This window comes from Drosophila takahashii, chromosome 3R (assembly GCF_030179915.1).
Source record: "Drosophila takahashii strain IR98-3 E-12201 chromosome 3R, DtakHiC1v2, whole genome shotgun sequence".
NCBI classification, from domain to species: Eukaryota; Metazoa; Arthropoda; class Insecta; order Diptera; family Drosophilidae; genus Drosophila; species Drosophila takahashii.
The window spans coordinates 19143565-19167018 of NC_091681.1; the positions used below are offsets into that span (position 1 = coordinate 19143565).

Here is a 23454-nt window from a genome sequence, read left to right on the forward strand (position 1 = left end):
CTAATTAGAATTATTCTAATGAAATTAAATTGCACAAATTGCATTTGAGCAGCGTAATGAAGGGAGAGTGGATGGATGGGTGGGTGGTTCGAGAATTAATTATAGAAATTGCCATATGCCCGGCCATATGCAGCTCTGTCATAATTTGTTTTAGATTCGCACAATCAACTGATTAACGTAATGAGTTTCTGCCTCTCGCTGGCCGAACGAGCAATTCCATTCCACTGCATTTCTCAGCTAATTTGATTAAATTAGGCACGGATGCCACTGCCACTGGAACTGCAACTGCAACTGCAGCCGTAACTGCATCTGCTTGTGGCCCATGCAATGTCATCACATGTCCGGCGACCAACTCCAAACATGGCCAATAGTCCATTGGTTCTGGGCCTGGCTCTGGGCCTGGTCATATCAAATGCTTAATGGCAACGGCCCATGTCAATTCGTGGCATATTAAATAGGAAAATTGGCATTGGCAATTGCAACAGATATTAGTTACCTCGTTGGATTTTGGCGGAAGGGATTGGGAGACGGGGCCAGCTGAATATATTCCTAGACTGTGTAGGTAGGCCTATGAGTGCCACGGAATCGGAAAACAAGCTGCAGACTCAGCGGCTGCCACAGTGGATCCAAAATCAAGATTGACAAGGAAATATAGGTGGATTAATTGCACATAATAAGGCATGTTTAATAATTTGTTTTATATTAATAAAAAAAAGTCCTAATTAAAATGGTATACAAAATATTAGCGTGCTTTTAAATTTCATGACTGCAATATTTAAAATATTTAATCACAAAAAATGTTTTAGAAACTTCAGAGTCAACCGAAATATTATGTTTAAAATCCTACTTTAATTCAGTTTATTTGGCATAGTTTCTCAGGAACTTTTAGGATGAGAACCACTGTTCAGAACCGGCGCTATCTGGGAGTGCGATCAATTTGTCGTTTGATTGTGTGCGTTTTGCATGGCACATGCAATGAGGCTTGCCTTTTTGGCCAGGCCTAAACCGAAAGTCTTGGCCATCTCTTGCAGTTGGTCCTCGAGATGGAGTAGGAGATGACGATGGAGGCTGTGGAGAGGTTAACTGGCCTTTGGGTTAGTTGTTGACAACCAGCCAGTGGCCATATTTGTGTATTATTGTTAAGCAAACGCACAAAACACAAATAAACCCAAAAAACGCACAAAACAAAACCAAGCGAACCTAAAGAAGAGCCTGGCAAATATGACAAAGGCACATAAATTCGGTAGCCCCGCGAGTGGCAGGGATTCTATAAACAAGACGAACAGAAACGAAGGAAAAACATGCAACATGTTGCCCGTCTGTCTGGTCAAGAAGCGGTGAAAATTTGTGTCGTCATCCCGGCCAAAAGTGTCAAATTTCACGCAACATGATGCGCTAAATGTGGCCAGAAAGTGCCTCCTCTGTTACCAACTCCTTGCCATCTCCTTGCCAATCCAATCCGATCCCTTAGCCCCTTGGCTGTTGCTCCACACAGTTGCATGTTTATTGTAAATATTATGAAATGTTGATACCTGCGATTGCTGCTCTGTTCTGTTCTTTTCGCCGGGCTTCCTCTGGCCTGGGGGAGAATTTATGGATGCTGCGCGATAAATGCGCTTTGAGCATGGCCAAGAAGCTGTCCAGAGAACACGGAGGCATAAATTTCAATTTCCCAAGAATTATGCCACATCGAATTATTGTTCCCGACATAATATCTTGTGTAATTACGCGAGGCAAGGTGATAAGCGGTGAGAGTTGGCTTTATTCGTTACCAAACTTTCGTCATCATTAGGGGCCAAACAACATCATCGACATCAGGCCTCTGACAGGCGATAAGTGGTTCGATCTGGTCACGGTCTCCGTCTCCAACACCAATCGCCACCCCAACCCCTGGAGGTTTCGGGCAAGACAATGCATAGTTCTCTCTCCATTTTTATTCCATTTTTTTCGGACCGTGGACAACATTAACCTGTTAACCCAAACTGACGGCAAACGGCGACGGGCCAAGTCCCCAAGCGAAGTCCCGAGATCCTGAGCTCGGCCCGGTGTCGCCTACTTTTGGGACCAGGTCCCCGGATCGCTGGCTTAGCCGAATGCAGTGCATGAATAATGCGCGCCCACAGCTCAATAAATTTTCACTCTTTTCGCCACAGCCCCAACTGCGTTTCATCCGCAGTCCGAGTGGAGTTCCAGTCTTAGTCGCAGACCAGAAACCGAAAAAATTCACACATCTTGTGAAGGTCCACCCCTCTCGTACTACCTCTATCTGGAGGCCTCTCTCTGCACTTGACAAAAAAAGCATTAAATTTCTTTACAAATAGCTTTTTTTTAAATCTTAGAAGTGAGTTTATAATAGTACAATAATAATATATTAATGCCTTTCTTTCATAAATGCATAAATGTTATCTTAAGCTTGTTAAAATACATTTTAAAATTGATTTCTTCACATTTAAATTTTCTTCCCATTAGAGTGATTTTTTAAAAGCAAATTTAAAAAATATTTGTTATTATTTTTCTTGCAGTTCATCGATGGACTGAACTTGGACTGGTCACAGTGCCCGGCACTCGACGCCACAGCAGGGAGGAGCTCCTCCATGCCCCAGCTGGGATGATTCCTTTGCTCGCCACACAAAAATTTCACGAAAAAAAAACAGAAATAATAAGAAGCCAGTGCAGGGAAACACAGATCCAGAGGAGGATGGCAGGGAAAAATTGTTACGAGAACCATTTAAAGGAATTCTCCCGAGTTAGAAGTGAGAGGCACGATCAGGGGCAGGGATCAGGAATCAAGAATCAGGGATCGGGATTGGGGAATCGGGAATCGGGAATCGGGGAACACGGTCATGGCCAAAAACAAAAAGGTAGAACCGAGCATTAACAGACCTTAGCAGACTGCTTGGGGTCTGCCACCGCCTAACCCCACGCCTCCTCCTTATCCGCGTATTCCCCCACCTCCACCTCCACCTCCGATGCAGTTGCATTTCGCGATTCCATTTCCTTTTCGCATGATTTCTCGGTGTGCGCGCCCACAATTGTCGAGAGATTAGAGATGCTGTAATTCCATGGCCTGCGATGCCGATTGGCCTGGCTTACTCTTCTCAGGGATGGGGGCAACTGCAACTTCAGCATCTGTACAAGCAACAGCAAAAGCAACAGCAACTCCAACAACGCCAACACCAGCCACCACGACGACTGCGAAGATGATGATGATGCGGTTGATTTGGGCTTATCACGTTCACGGGAGACTGAAAGACGCTCCAGAGGTTTACACGAACTTGAAAGATTGCGATGTCTAGGAGAAAAGGCTAGATATTAAACTAAAATAAAGTTTTGCTTTAAAAAATAATTTGCATCAATATAAAGAATATAAATCACTTTTAATATTTTTATGTTTCACATTTTAGAGAAGATTTAAAAGCAATCAAATTTCCATTTAACACTGATTTTACTCATTTGGATGACTTTTGTAACCCGATGCTTAAGTCAAAACGATTTCATTCAATAACCAGATCAACTTATAATCTGTTGATCAGCCTCAAAACGGAAACAATTCAATAAATAACTTATGACGTTCACTCAGTGGATCCCCAAACTAATTTCAATAATGGTTTTATACGATTAACGAAATTCAATCTCTCAGCTGTCTATCAAGAAATTATTTATGGTAATTAACATAATGATATGCAAAGTGCCAAAAAAAGACGATCTGAAGATCCATGAATATTTAGAGTCTATTAATAGAAACTAGTTTGGCCGTTACATGTTGGCATTTGGTTCGTGTAATTTCATCGGTCCTGTGGCGCAATGGATAACGCGTCTGACTACGGATCAGAAGATTCCAGGTTCGACTCCTGGCAGGATCGGAGGTTTATTTTTTTTCCTTCTAAATAATTATGTTTAATTTAATAAGTAATTAAATAATACGACAGTACTGTAAAGTGTTATAATGCACTCGGAAAAACTGCACTCATTTCTTATGGATCGGTGTATTAAATATATTAGTACAAATATATTATATAAATATAAATCTAAAAAAATTATGCCGTTTGGTTTGAAGCTAGTACATTGCCTATTAATGTTAATTTATGGCTAAATCAGTTAAAAATCTAAATAACTGTGTTTATTTATAAGTTTGATGGTCTTTATTTCAAAAATTCTTATCTGGCTCCCACGAATTCAACGGTCCTGTGGCGCAATGGATAACGCGTCTGACTACGGATCAGAAGATTCCAGGTTCGACTCCTGGCAGGATCGCAGAAAATTTTTTTCTAATTATTTTTTTAAACACGTTTTTAAAAAATCTTGAGTTTAAAATAGTTTAACTTTGGAAACTAGTGATAAAATAAAATTGATCTGTATAGCATAATTTTATAGGTCCTGTGGCGCAATGGATAACGCGTCTGACTACGGATCAGAAGATTCCAGGTTCGACTCCTGGCAGGATCGCAGAAAATTTTTTTCTAGTTATTTTATTTTAATACATTTTTAAAAAATCTTGAGTTTAAAATAGTTTAACTTTGGAAACTAGTGATAAAATAAAATTGATCTGTATATCGTAATTTTATAGGTCCTGTGGCGCAATGGATAACGCGTCTGACTACGGATCAGAAGATTCCAGGTTCGACTCCTGGCAGGATCGAATTAAAGTTTTTTTTTTATATTTTTTTTTTAGCTTTTAAGTGATCAAGCCTATACACAGTCAGCCGATCAAACTATTTAAACTCAATTACTTATGTTAAATATGACTTTTTAAAGATCATGTAGAATGAAAATTTCGAACAAATTAATTTAAATAAGTCGATAAAATTATTTGAACGTAATTATATGGAATTTCCGTGAGTTTACTTAGAAAAACTATTAATTTGTTTAAAATATCATCGTAAGTTCTATTACAAGAACATGTAAAAAGTAAGAATTAAGCACACCTAATTGAGAACACCTGTTGGGCGATTATTATTTTATCGGTCCTGTGGCGCAATGGATAACGCGTCTGACTACGGATCAGAAGATTCCAGGTTCGACTCCTGGCAGGATCGAAGAGAATATTTTTAAATTTTTTTTTTTTAATTTCTATTTATTTAATCTTTATTTAAATAAAGTTTTTTACATTGAATAACATTTAATGCCATTACCTTAACTCATTTTGCTTTTTGATAGAGATAATACAATTTTAATTTTATATATTGTACAAGTCTTTCAATTCAGTTTAAGTAAAACAGACATTTCAGATTCATTTTGCAGTAAATTTCCATTCCTATCTGAACCGAACTACAATATTTATTTATAGCTTTCCCACATTTCGGACTCTCTCGCTTGCGTGTCTTCAAGTGGTTGTTTTGCCACACGTTGATCACCGCCTCCGTGGCGCAATTGGTTAGCGCGTTCGGCTGTTAACCGAAAGGTTGGTGGTTCGAGTCCACCCGGGGGCGACTTAATTTTTTTTATTTTCTCTGTAACAAACAAATTTTTTTGGAAGCTTTATAAAATTTACATTCAGATTTATTAATTTCAAAATAATAAATCTAAATGTAAATTTGTATAAAGTATTTTAGTTATATCCATAAATTCTATAAAACCCTAACTCTATTTTTTTAACCAACCAATAAAACTGCAACTCCTGCAACGTGTAAACCCCAAAGTGCCTGATGCTCAAGATCTGAGGCTTTGGTGTCTGCGAGTCTGCGTCTGCATCTGCGTCTAACAATGGCCACACTGCAGCGGCTTTGAACCAAGTCTGAGTCTGGGGCTTAGTTACTTAGTTAGTGCTCCAGCTGGGGGATCTCTGGCTTCTGCCCCTCCCTCCACCTCCTCCGTAGCCAACTGTATCCCCCTGGTGGATTGCATAAGAGAAATATTTGTGCAATTTGATTTCGCAGAATTGCGAATTCACCGGAATGAATTCCCTTTTCCCCCGCCCCATTTTGGATGGCGGCTTATGCGCATTATGATTATGATGATACCTTTTGCCGCTCTTTGTTTGCTTGTGCCGTTTGTTGTTACTTGTGTTGTTTTCGCCTTGTTTGCTGGTTTGTTAGCCGCTCGCCGCGATTATGGTTGAAATTCTATGCACTTTTTCGCAGTCCGCAGTCCCCGCGAGTCATGATCTGAGGGCAACTGAGGGAAATTCTGTGGAAAAGCATTTTCTTTCTTTGCCGAGGGAGCGAACCGCAGGCAGGCGAGATCAACATGGTCCGATTGTGTTTGCAATCATTACAAACGACCACGACCAAAGAAAGCGGATCAGTTTTGATTGGTCGGTGCACAGTTCGAGCAATTTGTTAGGGGCACCCTACTCTCACTCTACTTATATCTCTCACCCCAAACTCGGTTCTTTAATTATAAAACTGTAAAAGAGCCTCTGCGACACACTGGCAAACATTTAAAATTACATTATGAATTTGGGTCGCACACAAACAGCTGGGGGAGTGTAATTTTTACACCATACTAAATATTGCTGTTTCCCAAAAAAGGTTCTTAAAATATGAATGCAGTTAAAGAGGTACAGTGAAACTGGTAGAACTTAAAACATTACTTTTTGACATTTTATTTTAGTTGAGGCATAAAATAGTACAAATTAAATATTTGGATTTTAGAGGTACAGTAAAACTTGTATAACATAAAACATTATTTTTTGAAATTTTATTTTAGTTGAGGCATAAAATGGTGCAAATTAAATATTTTTATTTCAGTGCCTAATTTTCTAGTTTAGAGCAGAAATTTATTTTTAATCGAACAAAAAGTGTTTTCATTTATTAATGTTTTTATTACGTAAGTGGACCTGTATTTCCTTGTAATTTAAAGGCGAGTAGGGACACTCAAGGTCTCAAAAAGCACCCACCCTCCCCTTTTCCATCCCCTCCATTTTGGGCGACAAATTTTGGTGTGTGTGTGTGTGGAAACACGCCCCTGTGCCACACGAAAATGAAATGAAATGGAAAACGCGGAGAGGCCAAAAACGAGAACTGGCCAGAGAACTGGACCCTGGGCAAGCTGCTAGGAAAATGAGACGCTTATCTAAATCTTCATAGTTGGCTAAGCGCGGCACTCCCCTCCTCCTCCCCTCCCCCACTCCTTTCCGCCCCCTCTAGGTTTTTGGTTCCCTTTCGTTCGTTTTTAATTGCAGCCGAAACGTGAGCGAAATGTAACCAAAAATGCAATTGTGGTAGGAAACCGGGACTGCAACGTTTCCTTCTGCGTTCTTTATTTCATTTAGTTTTTTTTCTATTTTTTTGGTCATTCCGTTGGCTAGTTAATCGCGCGCATTCGTGCAGCATTCCTTTGGTTCGGGGCTTCCCCCTCCTGAAAAAGCCATCCCTAATGAAGAAGGTTCCCTCTTTGGATCCGGAGGCCTGACATTTGTCATCGAAACATGTAATTATGCCACTTTGCGTCAAGTTACGAGGAGAACCATTTACAATACGCACATCTAACGGGGAGAAATGGTAAAATAAAATGGAGAGACCCTTTAAAACGACCCAAAAGACCTTGACCTTTAGTACAATATAAATTTGTTTGCCAGCTTGCTTCTGCATTCCAATGGATTGTGTCATTTAATTATGAATTGGAATAAATTTAGTTTTATTGACTGGCATAAAACATAAATAATAAACTCAAGCTCATTTAATGGTTTAATTTAATCAATTTAAATATAAGTAAAAAAAGCAAAAAATGACTACTTTATCTTTAAAATATTATGAATTAAATCAAAGATCTTGACTTGTTAGCACTTGGGGAAATCTTGAGTGAGCAGGCCCTTTTCCTCATAACGCATTCTCCATTCAGGTATTAATAACGAGTATTAGCATGTTACTTAATCACACCTACCATCTAAAATAGGTGTAATTCCCGGACGAGGCATCTTTCTCCCACAGGCTGCAGCAACATCCGAACACTTGGTAACATGTTGCAGGCAAATGGGACTGCATAATTGTCGCCTCACGTGCAACTCGGGCATTTCATATATTTTTTGCGTTCAGCCTTTCAGGGTTTCAGCACCCAAAAAGCTGTCATTCGCCAAACACACAAACTCCGCACATGTCAATTAAGTGGGCGAGTGAACCCGAACCCGAACGCGAAGCTTTCCGTCGCAGGCGACATGCGAAGTTGCAGCAAAGATCTGCAAAGAGCCAGTATGACAATGGCCTCAATTAGGCCAGTAATAAGCCATAAAAGCAGTGAGCAGTGAGTACCCCCCTGTCATTCGGCCTTATAAAACCCCTCCTCCGCCGGGCCTCACGCGATGGCCGTCATTATACGAAAGCACTTCGGATACCAGGGCTCACGGCCCAGGTTTATGGTTTTTGCAAGTTTATAGTTCCCCGGCCGTATTCTGATCTCCTGGCCAACTCAATTACACAGCTGAATGGCTGAGTAAAAAATCCAATTGCCCAAAGTCCAGCAGCATAAATCCAAAAAATCTAACGAAATCCTTCGAATTGATGGGCGATATGGGGGCGGTCGGGTAAAATGTCCAGGCGAGTGTCCAGCTCTCGGTTTCAGCGATAAACAAACATAAAAAGTAAACGTCATTCGCATCGCTTCTTCACAGTTCAATTCTTATTTACACAGCAACAACAAGAGGCGGAGCAATAGTAGAAGAAAAGATATATCCAAAAGACCGCACGAAGATATACAGTGGAGAATCGTTATCGTGCGTTATAGAAAAATTAAAAAGAAAATGTTGATAGATCGGAAATAAAAAACAGATATAAAAACAAGAGAGAACGCTATAGTCGGGTGCCCCGACTATCAGATACCCGTTACTCAGCTTAAGGGAGTGCGAAGGAGATAAAAACTTTGATCCGCCGTAACTTTTTAACGAATGGTCCGATTTAAAAAATTTTTTCTACATTTCGATAGGTATTCATAAACATAATAAAACTGCATTTTTACTTTTTCGAAATATTGAAATTTTAAAAATCGTATACAAGCGATTGTGGGCGTTAGAGGGGGCGTGGCACCCTTTTGAAACAAACTTGCGCTGCGTAGGAACTCCTAGAATCTGCATGCAAAATGTCAATCTTCTAGCTTTTATGGTTTCCGAGATCTCAGCGTTCATACAGACAGACAGACGGACAGACGGACAGACGGACAGACGGACAGACGGACAGACGGACAGACGGACAGACGGACAGACAGACGGACAGACGGACAGACGGACATGGCTAGATCGACTCGGCTAGTGATCCTGATCAAGAATATATATAGTTTATAGGGTCGGAAACGCTTCCTTCTACCTGTTACATACTTTTGCACGAATCTAATATACCCTTTTACTCTACGAGTAACGGGTATAATAAATTTGTTGAATATGGACAGCAATACCAATATTTTTTTATATTTATTTTGGGCCTCAGGCTGTCTGAAAAATTAATGTAAAATAATCTAAATATGTTTTTCAATGTCTTAAAATAAAATTCAGCCTTGCAATATAATTTTGTTAGGTTATCTATAGCATTGACTGCTGTTTTTCGGTGTGCCTTGAAACCTTCAAGTTTGATTTTCTGAATGGAAAAATGTCAATAAATATTTTAATATCAAATTAAGAACTTAAGTCTAAAGAATTCTAGCGTATCTTAAGCAAAAGCTCAATTTTTTATTGAAAATATTGAATTTTTAGGTAAGATCTGACTGTTTCATTTTGAGATGCCTTACTGTACTTGGTATGCATTCACGACTGGACCAAATTGTATTTTATTGCCAGGGATTAGACGCAACCCTTTCGCTGCTGGCCTGGTCACTGATAAAGACCAGCAGCGGTCAGGTCAAGTGGAAGGGTTCGACTTGCTGCTAACGCATCGGAAAGCAATTTATTTACACGTGCCCCGGCTCTGAGGATTCCTGCGGCTTAGCCCCCTATATTTGAGCTGATTTGATGCGATTTTTTATGTCCGTCCATAAAGTTTGACAACGGCAAGAATCAATTTTGGCCGTGGCTGAATGTTGTTTATGACTAAACCGGGTTTAAGCCATAATTAAGTGTGCATGTGTGCCCGTAATGTAAGGCAAGTGGCTATCGCATGGCAAACACTCATCTCTATTCCGATCGTCCACTAATTAATGCCAGCAATTAAAACCACATTTAGATGGCAATCGTCGTGAATAATTGTACAATATTTGCAAAATTTATTGATGACCACACACATCTGTATATTATTATTGGCTACAGTTTTTTCTCCGCTATCTCATAGCACGCACCAAAAAAAAAGTAAGGGAAATAAATAAAACCCACCCGGGGAAATGAAATCGAAAGCGGATCAATTGCCCAAAAGATCAATTGGCAATTGACAATGCGATCGCTCAGTCGAGATCAGATTAGATCAATTCATCCCACTTCGGGTTGCAACCGACTCTGCATATGTAAGTGTGTACCGGGGCATTAAATCTCTGTACAAATTCGAAATGTGTGGCGGTTTCTGCCACTCAAGCGCAAAACTAGAAACTCATTAATCCGCCTAGGATTGTGGATTGTGGATTTTTCGGCTCCTATTTTTTGTGGCTTTTGGGCCTGTCGAGGGTTTGCATTTAGGGCTTGCCTTTCGGCTTAGTCCCATTGTTAATCGATGGCTGGGTCTAATTCAATTACCCCATGCCGAATCGTTTCCCATTCCCAGGACTATTCTCACATTTGAGCCTTGCACCTTGCACTTTCGGTTTCTGGGTTTAATGTTTCCTGCGTTAACGTGTCCTGTCTTTTTTGGCGGTTTCTGTGTTTCTTCTCGTGAGTTTGGGGAATACTCCTCGGCACGCGCTGCATTTTTACTGCTTCATCCTGGCCACAGGTTATCCAGGCAGGTGCAATTGCCTGCGAGTCGAATTTTGAGCCCGAAAGAAATGTGTAATTCATGTTTCCGCTGAGGTCAAACATCTTGCAACAGGGGAGCTGCAGGGTGCAATCGAGAAGGATTTTAATTGTGTGTTTATGTAGGGAATAAATTTAGAAAACGGGACCGAAAGAGTCGCTGCAAATGGTAGTTCCCAATAATTATTATTATTTAAGATTATTACAAATTACAAATTGAGTTTAGGCATGGGAGGGATTTTAATTGCGTGTTTACGCAGTTAGTTTAAATTTAAAAATATGCAAATAGGAGTAACTGATTATAATAATTATAAAACATATTTTATTTGGGTAGGAACACAGAAAAATATATTCCTTTTTAAGACTGAGTTCCGCATACTTTTTAAAGAGGCTTTATGAATTTAATTAAATCGCATTCATGTTCATGAATAACCATTTTCAAAAAAAAATATTCTGGGTTTGGTAGATGCTAAATATAATGTTTTATTTCATTTAGAATCCATGTTTGGTTTGTATTTTATTTTTATAATTATTGTATTAATTGTCTGATTTGTTGATAACTTTAGAGCCACTTTGTTTTGTTTTTTAAAAACCACTTTGAAAAATCCGTGCATTTTTCCTGAATCTAATTGCATATCTCCTAAGATATAGATGGCGGATGCTCCGCAGGCGAGCGGATGTTTTGAGCCAGCCCTAGACTTGGCCAGAAACGCGCCCGCTGATTGGCCAAAAGGCGGAGCCAGAGCCGCCGCACCGAAAGCGAGTTGTGCGCATAAATTATGGCATTAAGCTAGCGTCTGGGATTGGTGCAAGGGGCAGGCAGGCGATGCCGGATTCCGGATTCCAGTTGCACCACAAGAGCAGCCTCCGCAGCCTCCACTCCAAGCAGGTTTTTCGGCCCATCCTGTTTACGAAGGCAAGAGGAAAAAAAATAAACTGTTCCCAGCTAGCGCTCAAATTAGTTGGCCCAAAGTCAAATACGAATACTGCATCTGAATCTGTGGCCGAGTCTCGGGCAAAGATCGAAAACTTCGCCTGACATGTTTATTACGAAACGACGGGGAGACATAAATCCGAGCCTTTCGTCAGTGCAAATTCAATTAAAGTTGACATTTTCCAATGAACCCAAATGCAAATTGCCGGCCCATGACAAACGTCAGGCGTCAATCAGGCGGCAGCAGGATATTTATGGCCAAATGCATTATTTATCTAGCTGCTCCTCCGCTCGCCGGCTAGCTGGAATTTATTATATTTTATAACGTAACAAATGGCTCGACCACCCGATCGGTCCTCGTACGTGAGTCCCGTCGAAGGAGTTTCAGTGCTTCGGAGTTTCCAAGCAACTCCAATCGAAGACCCGGAGTTCGCCGAAAGTGCATTCAACTCGCTCTGCATCGAAATCGGCGATAACGAAAGCAATTTGTTAACCGCCAGCCAGCAAAGGGAAAGGAAATCCCACCAAAGTATGTGAAAATATTAACAACATTTTGGAACAAGCCGAAGATAATCGCCAGAGGACGAAAACTGGTTGCTCTGCCTTTGGTAAAAGAAAGCAGTGAATTGTTTTGTGATGAATGAGGCGTTTACAGTTCACTAATTAATGGACCACTTTTATATTAAATTTAATTATTGTATTGTAATATTTAATTTAAATATTGTTTTTTAATAAAAATTTAAGGTGAAGATCATGCTCATATAACAAATTTTGTATACAATCTCCCTAATCTCAGTAAATTAAATGGTTAAAGTTTAAACATTTATCAGAGAAAGAACAAGTTTTTTAATTAATTACAAATTACATCCAAATTACAATTCATACAAATATTTTAATCCTTGGAATAATTTCTTGATATCAATAATTCAGTAAATTCCGTAATTCAGTAAAATTTGCAAGTACCCCAAAAATATTAGAGTGCGGAGAATGTAAAATGCTGAAAACATTAAAGTAGCCTAAAGCAGCTTGATTAATTTTATGAGCGATCAGCCGTTAAGTTCAGCGCACATGAAATTCGCGATACTAATCTAGCATTAAGCATACGCCCCGTTAACGTTAACGTGCGCTTATAAGTTATAACTTATAGCCCTACCCCAAATAAGCCGTGGCCAAAGCTGCAAAGTCGCATTTGCAGTTTATTCCCAAAAGGTAAATACTCATTAGTGAAATTTCTTATCGCTTTAGTTTGTTTCGGTTTAAAGCTGACGGCGTTGGCGAGTTGATCTTGATGCAATTAATAAACGGCGTTGGCCATGCATTTTATGGTCTTGGATATCCGGAAGCAGGCAATAAAGGGTTCGAAATCGGGATCGAGCGCCCAGATCGCGATTATGATTTCGGGCTGAACCGAGGAACTAAAGCCGAACAAAAACCGAAACGAACTGAGACCACCAGCGCTCGGGGGGCAATTGCCAATTGCATTCATCAACATGACAGCTACTCGTCCGAACCCGAATCCGAGTCCTCTTCCCTTTTTCCAGGCCCCTTAAACTTGGCCTTTGGTAAATTGACAGCCGCCGCTGCTCAATTTGAATGCAAACCACAAAATTGGATAATTTCCCAGTGACAATCGAGAGGCTGCTGCTCCTGGCTCCTTCAGCTCCTCCAGCCCATTCCTGATATATGCGCCGAGCGAAAAGTTTCCCAGGAGCACTTGCCGGTGACCCCACAGAATGCTCCATCTCCATCGCAAAACAAAAGACAATGGCCATGGCTCCTCTGTGGGGCGAAGGCTCTCGTATGCAAAATAAATTTCACTTCCGAAACTGAATCTCAATCGGAATGAGAATGGGAATGCGAATGCGGAGACGGAGAGTCCTGCTTCCAGCCGGTTGTTTCATGGCTTGTTTTACATATGTCCGCACCTAAGCAGAAGACACAAGACCACGACGGCGGATGGAGCAGCTCACCCACCGCCACATCAGGCACTGAAAATAAAATATATAGGGGTTTTCGGGATACCTTGTCAAGGGATCCAAAAACTATAAGCTGAATGAGATGTCCTTTTAAAATAAAGTAAAATAAAAACAAGAGAGAACGCTATAGTCGGGTTTGTGTCCCGACTATCTAATACCCGTCACTCAGCTAAAGGGAGTGCGAACGCTGTGTCGGGTTGGTGTCCCGACTAATAATCGTAACTCAGCTAAAGGGAGTGCGAGGGAGATAGATATATGTTGACAATTTATAAAGCGTATAACTTTTTAATGAATGGTCCGATTTGAAAAATGTCTTCTACATTTCGATAGGTATAAATATACACAACAAAATTGCATTTATACTTCTCGGAAATCTTTAAAGATGTGGGCGCAGGACCCATTTTAAAATCGTTAGTGGGCGATTGTGGGCGTTAGAGGGGGCGTGGCGCTCGGCTAAAACAAACTTGCGCTGCGTAGGAAGCCAAAGAATATGTGTGGGAAATCTCAACCTTCTAGCTTTTGTAGTTTCTGAGATCTCAGCGTTCATACAGACAGACAGACGGACAGACGGACAGACGGACAGACGGACAGACGGACAGACGGACAGACGGACATGGCTAGATCGACTCGGCTAGTGACCCTGATCAAGAATATATATACTTTATGGGGTCGGAAACGCTTCCTTCTAGCTGTTACATACTTTTGCACGAATCTAGTATACCCTTTTACTCTACGAGTAACGGGTATAAATAGTCCAAAGATCTTGAGAATAAGATACTAATTTTTTTACTCAAAATTTGAAATTTAAATGAACCCTTTAACCTGAGCATATTTAAGCTTTATCCGGTGTTATAAAAACCAATAAATACATCATTTCTAACTGTTAAAAAAGTTATTCCATTTTCTTAGTTTTTAGTCAAAACCCACTGATTTTTTCTGCCCGTGCAGGATCATCTTCGAGCCCTCTGGGGGACACTCGACAATGGGCCAAATGGCTGGCTCGAAAAGGCAAAATGCAGGCGACTCGTAAATCCGCCTCGATTGCTTCGCCAGAAATCCATACTGAATTGATTGCATTTGGGGCAGGATAAAAACAGAAGGGGGGGTCGCAGATCGGTGGTCTCTGCTCAAAATGTTGCAATTAATTTTTGCACAATGCTCTTTGTGCTATTTAGTTCTCGATTTTGCAGCATTATGGCAGCGGCGGCTCCTCGTTGCCTCGCTTAATTGCCCCCGAAAAAGATCGCTGACAAAAAGGCGAGGAAAAAAAAGGAGGAACTCCAACGCAAAACAGTAGCTCTCCAGAAAAATACAGCAGAAAAAAGAAGTAAGAGGACGAGAGGACTTAAACTTGGACTTGGACTCCTTTTGGGCTCTTTTTGGGGCCTTTGATTTGCATATATTTTGGTTTTAATTAGTTAACAAGCTGCTTTCGTTTGTTGCGATTGCATGTTGAACCACGACGCGTATCGTAGATGCTGCAGGTCCCTCCTTCTCCCCTCCGCCGAAAGAAATCCCCTGAAATTGCATGCATAAGGAGCGGACAACAACAGCAACGTATAAAATCAAACACGATTTTTAGCAGTTTTCAATTCCCGGAAATCTTGTACGATATGTAGCACCATACAACTGCGGATTGTGCTGATTGTTGGCCTGCTCGCTGCTCCGTTGCTGCTGCTGCCGTTGTGGCACTCTTAGCCGTTTTCCATTCCGTTCCCTATCCTATCCTATACTTGGCCAAAAAGCCTGGCTCAAGAGTTGGCGCGCGATACGATTCCGATTCCGATTCCCATTCCGATTCGCCAGTATCGTGCAAATGTTTCATTATTTAACTGATTTCAGTTGGCCAAAGAGCCAGGCAGCCAAAACAGCCAAACGACGATGGCCTTAACAGCTGTGGGCCCGAAGAATTGGCGACAACTCCGCGTTGGAATACCAACGAAAATTCCAAGATGTTGTCATCAATTAAGCTGCCTCGTATGCAAGTGGAGGCCAGTTCGCACCTGAGAGAACTTTATTAGGCCGCGATGGGCCTGAAAAAAAAACATCGCTGCAAGATGCGTAAATTATGGTCTAGCCCATTGGGGCCCAAAAGCAAATGGCGCTGGCCAATAAAATGCCAGATAAATCAGAGGCAGAGGTGGAAATCAGCAGTCTCCGGGAGTTTAGCGAATTCAGCAGAAATGAGCCGAGACTTATTTGCATTCGGATTCGCATTCGCCCTGTTGTCAGCCAAGTTGTCGTCGCCAAGTTGGCCTTCTTCGCCCCCAGTCCCCCCTTTGAGTTTTTGCCATCCTGCTACCGACGACAGTCTGCAAGAAAATAAAGCAAACTAAGAGCCAAACATGAAAACTGTTGCCCACGAGTCTGGCGAGTACGCGGTAGAGCATCCAATCCAATCCAGACCAGACAGCCTTTTGTTCCATCTTGTTAAGGCCTGAACTTTATGCCAGCTTCGGGTTATTGTTTCTGGGCAGGGGTCCTCCGGTGCCGCAGTTCCAGGAAATTTTCAGGTGGCACAGCATGTTCGGGCCAGACACACTTTTGGTGGCCCTGGCCCTCTCGTGCAACAACCATTGTGGGGGCCTTCAATTAAAATATATTTAAGAACAATTTGGTTAGAAAAGAAAAGAAGGGAGTTAAGGGCTAATGTGCACTTGATGGTCTAAAAATACCATTTTACCGGTATACTTTAGTTTAGGGTTTTAAAACATAGTAAGTTAGTTAGTTCGTTTTGTAAGTCTTATCATACATAGTTTAATATACCTTTAAAAAATTAAAATAAATACAAAAATATCCAAGAATTTTAGAAACATGTTTTTAAGAACTTACATATATTTTCCTTGATATCATAAAACCCTGCAAATATAACAAAATAAACCTACTAATTAAAAAATAAAAATAATTTCAAAAACATCCTAGAATTTTAGAAAAATGTTTATAAGAACTTACATATATTTTCCTTGATATCATATAAACCTGCAAAGATAACAAAATAAACCTATTACATATTTCACTAATCATTACTCCAACTAATCACTTAACTATCTGCTCATCTTACAAACAAGTCCCAGAATCTCAGAAACCCCGTGAGATAGTAGACCACAAATTAATAAATTATCTTGGGCAAATAAATTAAGTATTTCTGCGTAAATTTATGGTCAACACCCCGCCTAGTTTTTTGTTAATGTGATTTGCTCATTCTTAACTCCGTTCTTTTTGTTTTCATTTTCATCATTTATTTTTTTTTGCATTTGCTGACGGCTTTTCATCAAAGGAGTCACGATGATGGCAACTGTGGCGCATACAAATGATGGATCTGGCTCGATGGGGTCTGCGAAAATATATAAAAAACAGCTACAGCAAATTTAAATGTTGTTTGGGCATGTTTTATTTGTCATTATATAATCAGCACAAGTCGCACAAATCGCTGAAAATTAAGCAGAAAGAACTAAGCACCGTCTGTCGGCCTTTGTGGCAGCAGCCAAGAATATCATTTTTATTTTACACATTAAATACAGTGGGGTTCAAGAATATAGAGATGTAAAAAATAGAGCCGATTTATTCAAACTAGTTCAGTTATTTTTGCATCCATTACCTTTTATAGATAATGATTAATTACGAATTGCTATTGCTGACAATTTAAAATCAGATAAAACCACTTGCAATTAAAGAGCAATCATCAAATCATTTAATTAATCCGTTGAGTTATTGACAGACATAAGACAAATTTTTCGTTTTAAAGCTATGAACCGCACTGTCTACTTGTCTTTACGATTTCATACGACATCTGAGCGGAGGGCATATGCGTAATGTTCGTAAATGTTTTCAGCGTGTTTATGTTTGTTTATAGTTTTGGCATGAAAATTTACGAGCACGTCGTTAGCTGGATTTTTTTTTTCGGAGATTCGCCTAAAGTTATGGCCGAATGTTTGGCTTGTGGCAAATGGCCGCGAAAAGAGATGCTTATCGCTGGCACTGTTAATACCCCGCATTTAAAAGTGTAATTAACGCAATTTGAAATATGAGGCGAGGCGAGCGACGCAAACGAAAGACTCAGGCAACGAACGCGCAATGTGTGAGGCGGCAGGAATTCGGATTTGGATTTCCAAAGGAAGCAGGAAGCCGCAGCCGTGGGGCATGAGAGTATTTGATTATGACTCACTCGCACGGCTCGTGCTTGACGCGTATTCCTGGAAGTCGAGGTGTCCCCCTCGAAAGCAACACTATCCTCCGGTAGCAATGCCTTGATTCTGCACACAGAATTCCTAATTAGCCCAGGGCCAGGGCCACTCGTTCCTGCTCGCTTCCCGATATTTATGCGTTCATAGGGCTGTCTGCATCTATCAATCGTTAACCTGCAACGTCTGCATTTGGGTGGCCAGCTACTGCCGGTCGTCTTGCCTCTATAAATTACATTCGAACAAGTGTTTGGAATATTTGATGCTCGCAATCGCCGCCATCTCGGCTATGCGTAATTTATGAGACTCACTTTGGTTTTTGTTATGTTTTTATAATTTGTCTTTATTGGTTTTTCATTTATATGTCGTTTTCTCGCTGCTGTTTGTATGCCTTGCTCGTTTTCAGTTTTCTGTTTTCGATTTTGGTTATTGTAGTTTATAATTTGCATTGCTGTTTCATATAAATTATCATAATTAACTAGGTGAATGTTAATGAGCATAGGAAAAGCGTGACAAGGCCTAAGGATCTCAATTTGGGTTCAGCATTTTAGTTTTTGGCTGTAGCTAGAAAAACTCAACAATTTGTTTTTTTGCGTATTTTACATTCAATCTTGGAATTTCTTTAACTATGGCTTTCGCTTGCTTAGTTGATTTTACATTCATATTGTTTAAATATATATATATATTCATAGTTTAAAACGTCTTCATAATTTATGCTTTTCCGTCGCTTAAGTTTTTCAGTTTTCGCTAAGCAAAAATTCCAGTTAAAAATAAATAATCTGCATTGAAGCGCATAAGCGAAATGTAAATTATATATTGTATACAAAAATTATAAAAATAATAATAATTATATAATCACACCAATAAACACTAAACATAAGTCTAACTAATCATGGAGACGGCCAACGAAATTCGTAGAGGCGACATACATATACATATATTGGGGATAAATGGTCGATCAAGCCAGAATGAAATACTAAATACGCACGAGCGCGTCGTGTGGGTTGTGTGTTCTTGTTCTTGTTCTTGTGGGTATGGTGTGTGGTGTGTCGGCATAGATTAACTAACAAAACTTACAACGTACACAGAATTCATTTAAGCATCTTCCCTTTGTGAGTCTACAAATTCGAGACAGTCGAGCACCCGAACCCTGCATTGCGAAATCACATACAACATACACATGCAGACACTACCATACGTACAAACAGATCTTTCAAGGCATAGATATTACTCGCTGTGGTTTAGTTTGGTTTTTCAATCTTGTACCCCAATTAGTTGGCTTACTGCTGGCTTTGCTCATTGTTCATCACTCTGCAAATTATTATTAGTGTATATATGTATATATAGTTGTTCTGTGTGAGATATTATTAGTGCCTAGTGTGTAGTGTGTGTAGAGGGTAGGGAGTTGTGTGTGTGTGTGGGTTTTCGTTATCTAACGACTTTGGCTTTTCGAATGTTGAATTAACCACTGCAGCGTTATGTCAATGTTGTCCTTCTCCTTGCAGGAAATACTATAACAGCAGATTTCACGGTCCTGTATGCTCGATAGATTCCTGGAATTCAGTTTAAGTCATGAGTTACAAATATTATGGATGGTTTTATCAAAATCTAAGCTACTCACATGCGTTCGATGAGCCCGGTTTCATCGAGGGCGCCTGGAAGATCACGTTTGTTGCCCAACACGAGCACTGGAATGCCTGCGAGCTGCGGTTTGTCCAATAGTGAGTGCAGCTCGTTCCTCGAGGCCTCCAATTTGTCCAGATCGGCGGCATCCACCATGTAGCTGTTGATTAATAAATAGCAGTGTTAATTGGCTTCCCTTTGTTGCTTAACCTGCATTATTGCTTACACAATCGCATTAACGCCGCGACAGTAGCGCTCCCACATCGATCGGAATCGAGGCTGGCCTCCGATATCCCACACCTTGATAGTCACATTGCCCCGGGTGATCTTGCGCATGTTGAAGCCCACTGTGGGTATCATGTCCTCAGCGAATTGGCCGGACTGAAAAAAAGAAAAATATTAAATATTACAAATGTTGTATAGTCAGGGAAGATTTGTAAGAATGAGGGTTAATTTATTGGTTAAAAGTGCCATTAATTTTCAAATATGTATCTTTTCTACCCAATAATGCCCAAAAGTATGCAGTTAAAAGCAAATGTAAAAATCGAGTAAACAATATTTTACATTCTGCAGCATCCCATTTTTGGCATTTTCTTTAAGTTTACTAAATCTAATTATAAAAATTTTAAATTTTTTTAAATTTTAAAAACTTTGTAATCTTGAAGAAAGTAATGTTATTTAACGTATCCTAGAAACAAGTTGTCTAAATAAAATGGGAATTTTCTAAAATGTTGTAACTAAAAAACTTAAAAAGTAAAAGTGAGACAGTATTGATAAAACCAAAATAAATTATTCCGATATAAAAGGGACTCAACTCGAAATAACTCATAGTAAAAAGAAAAGAATGACTAAAATATTGTTCATATAGAAAAAATAACATGTATAAAAACACTTTAAATTCCAAAGATATTATTGATGTGATGAATTGCAATATAGCAAGACAAATATAAACAAGAGTTATGGTTAAAATGTAATAAGAGTTATTTAAAAAGCTAAAACTATAATGGTATTTTCCAAACTCAGCGAAAATCATTGGTCAAAGAACGTCTGAAGTCGTGTAGTAAACAAATACCTATGAAGTGGGAAAGTGATGACTCCCCGTCACCCGCAAGTCTGTTTGCAATCCGAACCTGAACATTACAGTAATGGATGAATCTGAGTAAACATTGGATTACGCGGAGTCTAATAACAGTGATAAGCGGGGGAAAATTCCATTTTGGGAGCACTTGGGCAAACACATTTCCAGTAGATGCGGGCATTCATTCGAATTAAATTCGCTTGCTCGCTGGACTCACATGACTCATAAGTCAGGCGGCACAAAGGCACTAACTCCACCTCCCAAAAACCCCTGGGAAATATAACTATACTTTATACTATTTCAAGCTGGAAACTTTAGATCGCGTCTTTATCAGCGTGCAGAAAAGTGTGACAGAAATAAGGAGGCGGTTTGGGGGGCGGGGTCAGGGGGTCGTAGCGCTGATAATGGCGTCATTGTGCGGAAAACATGCGTATATATGGTGTATAGGTTTATTGATTACGGTCGACGGGAAAACGGTAAACTTTAGCACTAAAATAAAACGGTTAGCACAGCGTTAATTATTGATGCAGTGAAAGAAAAGGGGGCTGATATAAGAAATAAACAAAGGGAAAGTGGGGGCACTGAGCTCTAGCAGTTCCTTTGTGATTAGGGGTTTGTGTTTGGTTCTTTAACCGACGATATAGTCATGGCCGATCCCCCGGCTTTCTCTGCGCCCCCCCAAAAAAAAACCACCCTTCCACCCATACACTGACAAATTCGCACACACACACACACACACCCAGTGCGAAATACTCACTGCAATAACATTGACGAACGTCGTCTTCCCGGAGAACTGCAGCCCCACCAGCGTCAGTTCCATCTCCTCTTTCCAGAAGATGCTCTTGAACCACTCGAGGATCCTGTTGATGAGGGCCAACATCCTGGGGCAGGTGTGCTTGGTCGGGATCTGGTTGAAATCGCGAAAAAAGGTTTCCTTTTCCAAAGAGCGTAAGGTTGGCGTGAAAAAAAACAACTGAGGTGGAGAAACATCGATGTTTTTTGGCGACAATCGATGTTTCAGTCACATCACCAATTTTAAAGTGTTGAAAAATGTGTTTTTAATTTAAGTTATAGTCTAGTCACACTATTTCGGATTACTCCAAAAAAGTGTTTCCACTGGGTTAACTCCAAATATTGTTGTTTTTTTTTGTTTATTTTACTAGGGAGGACCTAGGAAATAAATACACAATATACCAAAAAATGCAAAAATAAAGCCTTTGTTTTTTTATTTTAATATAAACCATAAAGGTCTTGCAGTTGGGCTGTTTTACTTATTTATTAAATTATTAGAATTAAAATAAATAATTTTTTTTCAAAGCATTGATGTTTAATTTATGTTTTTTAAACATCAAAAATATTGATAACTGCGAACACTTTGACGACGAATAATTAAATTTTGTTATACTTTCGAAAAAACAACAAACTTCTTATGCATCCCTTTTGCGCCAAAAAACTCGAACAAAACAGGCCTACAGGGTGAATGGTAAAAGTTTTTAAATAAATAAATTCAATAAGTTTTACAGTTTAGTTTAAAATATTTAATACTGCAATAAATAAGAATTGGAAAAATATTAAAATTCTACAAATTATTTTTGTTGGATATTTTAAATATATAATATAATAATTGGTAAAAAATTATTTAAATATTCTTCAATAAAATATAATTTAAAATAAGTGAAAAATCGTAATATTTAATATTGTAAAATACATACAGAGTGCTTACTGTATTTCATATCGATAACTGGCCAATCGAATTCTTTTGGTTTCGTAGTGACTGGCAGTTTGGGCAGAAGAAGATAGTAAACAAAATGGTAAGTCGCGCATTTATTTATTAAATTGTAATTAAAATGTGTAATAAATGTTTAATTTCAGGCGCGAAATGCAGAGAAGGCAATGTAAGTAATCCTGGTATAAAAAAAACCACTTCAATTTTAACACCCATGCGCTCTTTTCGACAGGACAACATTGGCACGTTGGCGGGCCGCAAAAGAAGTGGAATCCGGCGAAAAGGAACGCCGGCCCTATTTGGCCTCCGAGTGCCACGATTTGCCCCGCTGCGAGAAGTTCCGCCTGGAGATCATACGTGATATATCCAAAAAGGTGGCCCAGATACAAAATGGTACTTATTTGGTCTCAGTTTCCTCGAAAGACTTACTTATACCCGCACTACTTACAGCTGGCTTGGGTGAATTCCGCATCCGCGATCTCAACGATGAAATCAACAAGTTGCTGCGCGAGAAGCGCCACTGGGAAAATCAGATATCTTCATTGGGAGGCCCGCACTACAGGCGCTATGGTCCCAAGATGTTCGATGCGGAGGGTCGCGAAGTTCCGGGCAACCGAGGATACAAATACTTTGGAGCCGCCAAGGATTTGCCGGGTGTGCGGGAGCTCTTCGAACAGGATCCTCCGCCGCCGCCCAGAAAATCCCGCGCCGAACTGATGAAGGATATAGACGCAGAGTACTATGGCTATCGGGATGACGAGGATGGCGTTCTGATTCCTCTGGAGGAATGCATAGAACGGGCGGCCATCCAGAAGGCGGTGCAGGAATGGAGGGAGAAAATGGCCAGGGATGGCCGCATAATCGATGACGACGAGGAGGAGGACGAAATATATCCCCTTTCGGGACCCGCTCGCGAAGCCATCGAGGATGCCAAGGCCCGAGCCGCAGTGGAGGATCCCCACGGCCTGTTGGCCCCCAAATTCACCGCCCATGTGCCCGTGCCCACGCAGCAGGATGTCCAGGAAGCGCTCCTGCGCAAGCGGAAGCAGGAACTCCTGGAGAAATACGCCGGTGGCGCCAACTAAGCTCAATAAACATTCTAATTTCTTAGTTTGATTTTTCAATAACTTATTTT

At 40.2% G+C, this 23454-nt stretch overlaps 2 protein-coding genes and 6 non-coding genes across 8 annotated transcripts; 7 read left to right on the forward strand and 1 right to left on the reverse strand.

Annotated features, from left to right (window-relative positions):
- Positions 1 to 3790: 3790 nt before the first annotated feature.
- On the forward strand, positions 3791 to 3863 carry TRNAR-ACG (transfer RNA arginine (anticodon ACG)). Its single transcript has one exon. It is a non-coding gene; the product is annotated as a tRNA-Arg (tRNA).
- Positions 3864 to 4181: 318 nt separating this feature from the next.
- TRNAR-ACG (transfer RNA arginine (anticodon ACG)) lies at positions 4182 to 4254 on the forward strand. The gene has a single exon. It is a non-coding gene; the product is annotated as a tRNA-Arg (tRNA).
- A 119-nt stretch (positions 4255 to 4373) lies between these two features.
- TRNAR-ACG (transfer RNA arginine (anticodon ACG)) lies at positions 4374 to 4446 on the forward strand. The gene has a single exon. It is a non-coding gene; the product is annotated as a tRNA-Arg (tRNA).
- A 120-nt stretch (positions 4447 to 4566) lies between these two features.
- Positions 4567 to 4639, forward strand: TRNAR-ACG (transfer RNA arginine (anticodon ACG)). Its single transcript has one exon. It is a non-coding gene; the product is annotated as a tRNA-Arg (tRNA).
- A 324-nt stretch (positions 4640 to 4963) lies between these two features.
- On the forward strand, positions 4964 to 5036 carry TRNAR-ACG (transfer RNA arginine (anticodon ACG)). The gene has a single exon. It is a non-coding gene; the product is annotated as a tRNA-Arg (tRNA).
- A 319-nt stretch (positions 5037 to 5355) lies between these two features.
- TRNAN-GUU (transfer RNA asparagine (anticodon GUU)) lies at positions 5356 to 5429 on the forward strand. Its single transcript has one exon. It is a non-coding gene; the product is annotated as a tRNA-Asn (tRNA).
- A 12983-nt stretch (positions 5430 to 18412) lies between these two features.
- Arl8 (ADP-ribosylation factor-like protein 8) lies at positions 18413 to 21589 on the reverse strand. Its single transcript, XM_017152167.3, has 4 exons — positions 21351 to 21589; positions 19742 to 19896; positions 19514 to 19675; positions 18413 to 19445 (listed from the first exon to the last, which is right to left on the reverse strand). The coding sequence occupies exons 1-4, from the start codon at positions 21471 to 21473 to the stop codon at positions 19325 to 19327; spliced, it is 561 nt and encodes a 186-aa protein (XP_017007656.1). The 5' UTR covers positions 21474 to 21589; the 3' UTR covers positions 18413 to 19324.
- Positions 21590 to 22371: 782 nt separating this feature from the next.
- LOC108064541 (pre-mRNA-splicing factor ISY1 homolog) lies at positions 22372 to 23429 on the forward strand. The gene is made up of 4 exons (XM_017152119.3): positions 22372 to 22404; positions 22466 to 22488; positions 22552 to 22712; positions 22770 to 23429. Exons 1-4 carry the CDS (start codon positions 22402 to 22404, stop codon positions 23402 to 23404), a joined length of 822 nt encoding a protein of 273 aa, XP_017007608.2. The 5' UTR covers positions 22372 to 22401; the 3' UTR covers positions 23405 to 23429.
- The last annotated feature ends 25 nt before the right edge of the window (positions 23430 to 23454 follow it).

Coding starts and splice junctions, on each gene's coding strand:
- LOC108064541 (XM_017152119.3), top strand. Junction 22,489..22,551: donor CGAAATGCAGAGAAGGCAAT/GTAAGTAATCCT, acceptor TCTTTTCGACAG/GACAACATTGGCACGTTGGC. Junction 22,713..22,769: donor GGTGGCCCAGATACAAAATG/GTACTTATTTGG, acceptor CACTACTTACAG/CTGGCTTGGGTGAATTCCGC.
- Arl8 (XM_017152167.3), bottom strand. CDS start 21,473: ATGTTGGCCCTCATCAACAGGATCCTCGAGTGGTTCAAGAGCATCTTC. Junction 19,676..19,741: donor CGCGGCGTTAATGCGATTGT/GTAAGCAATAAT, acceptor ATTAATCAACAG/CTACATGGTGGATGCCGCCG. Junction 19,446..19,513: donor ACCGGGCTCATCGAACGCAT/GTGAGTAGCTTA, acceptor ACTGAATTCCAG/GAATCTATCGAGCATACAGG.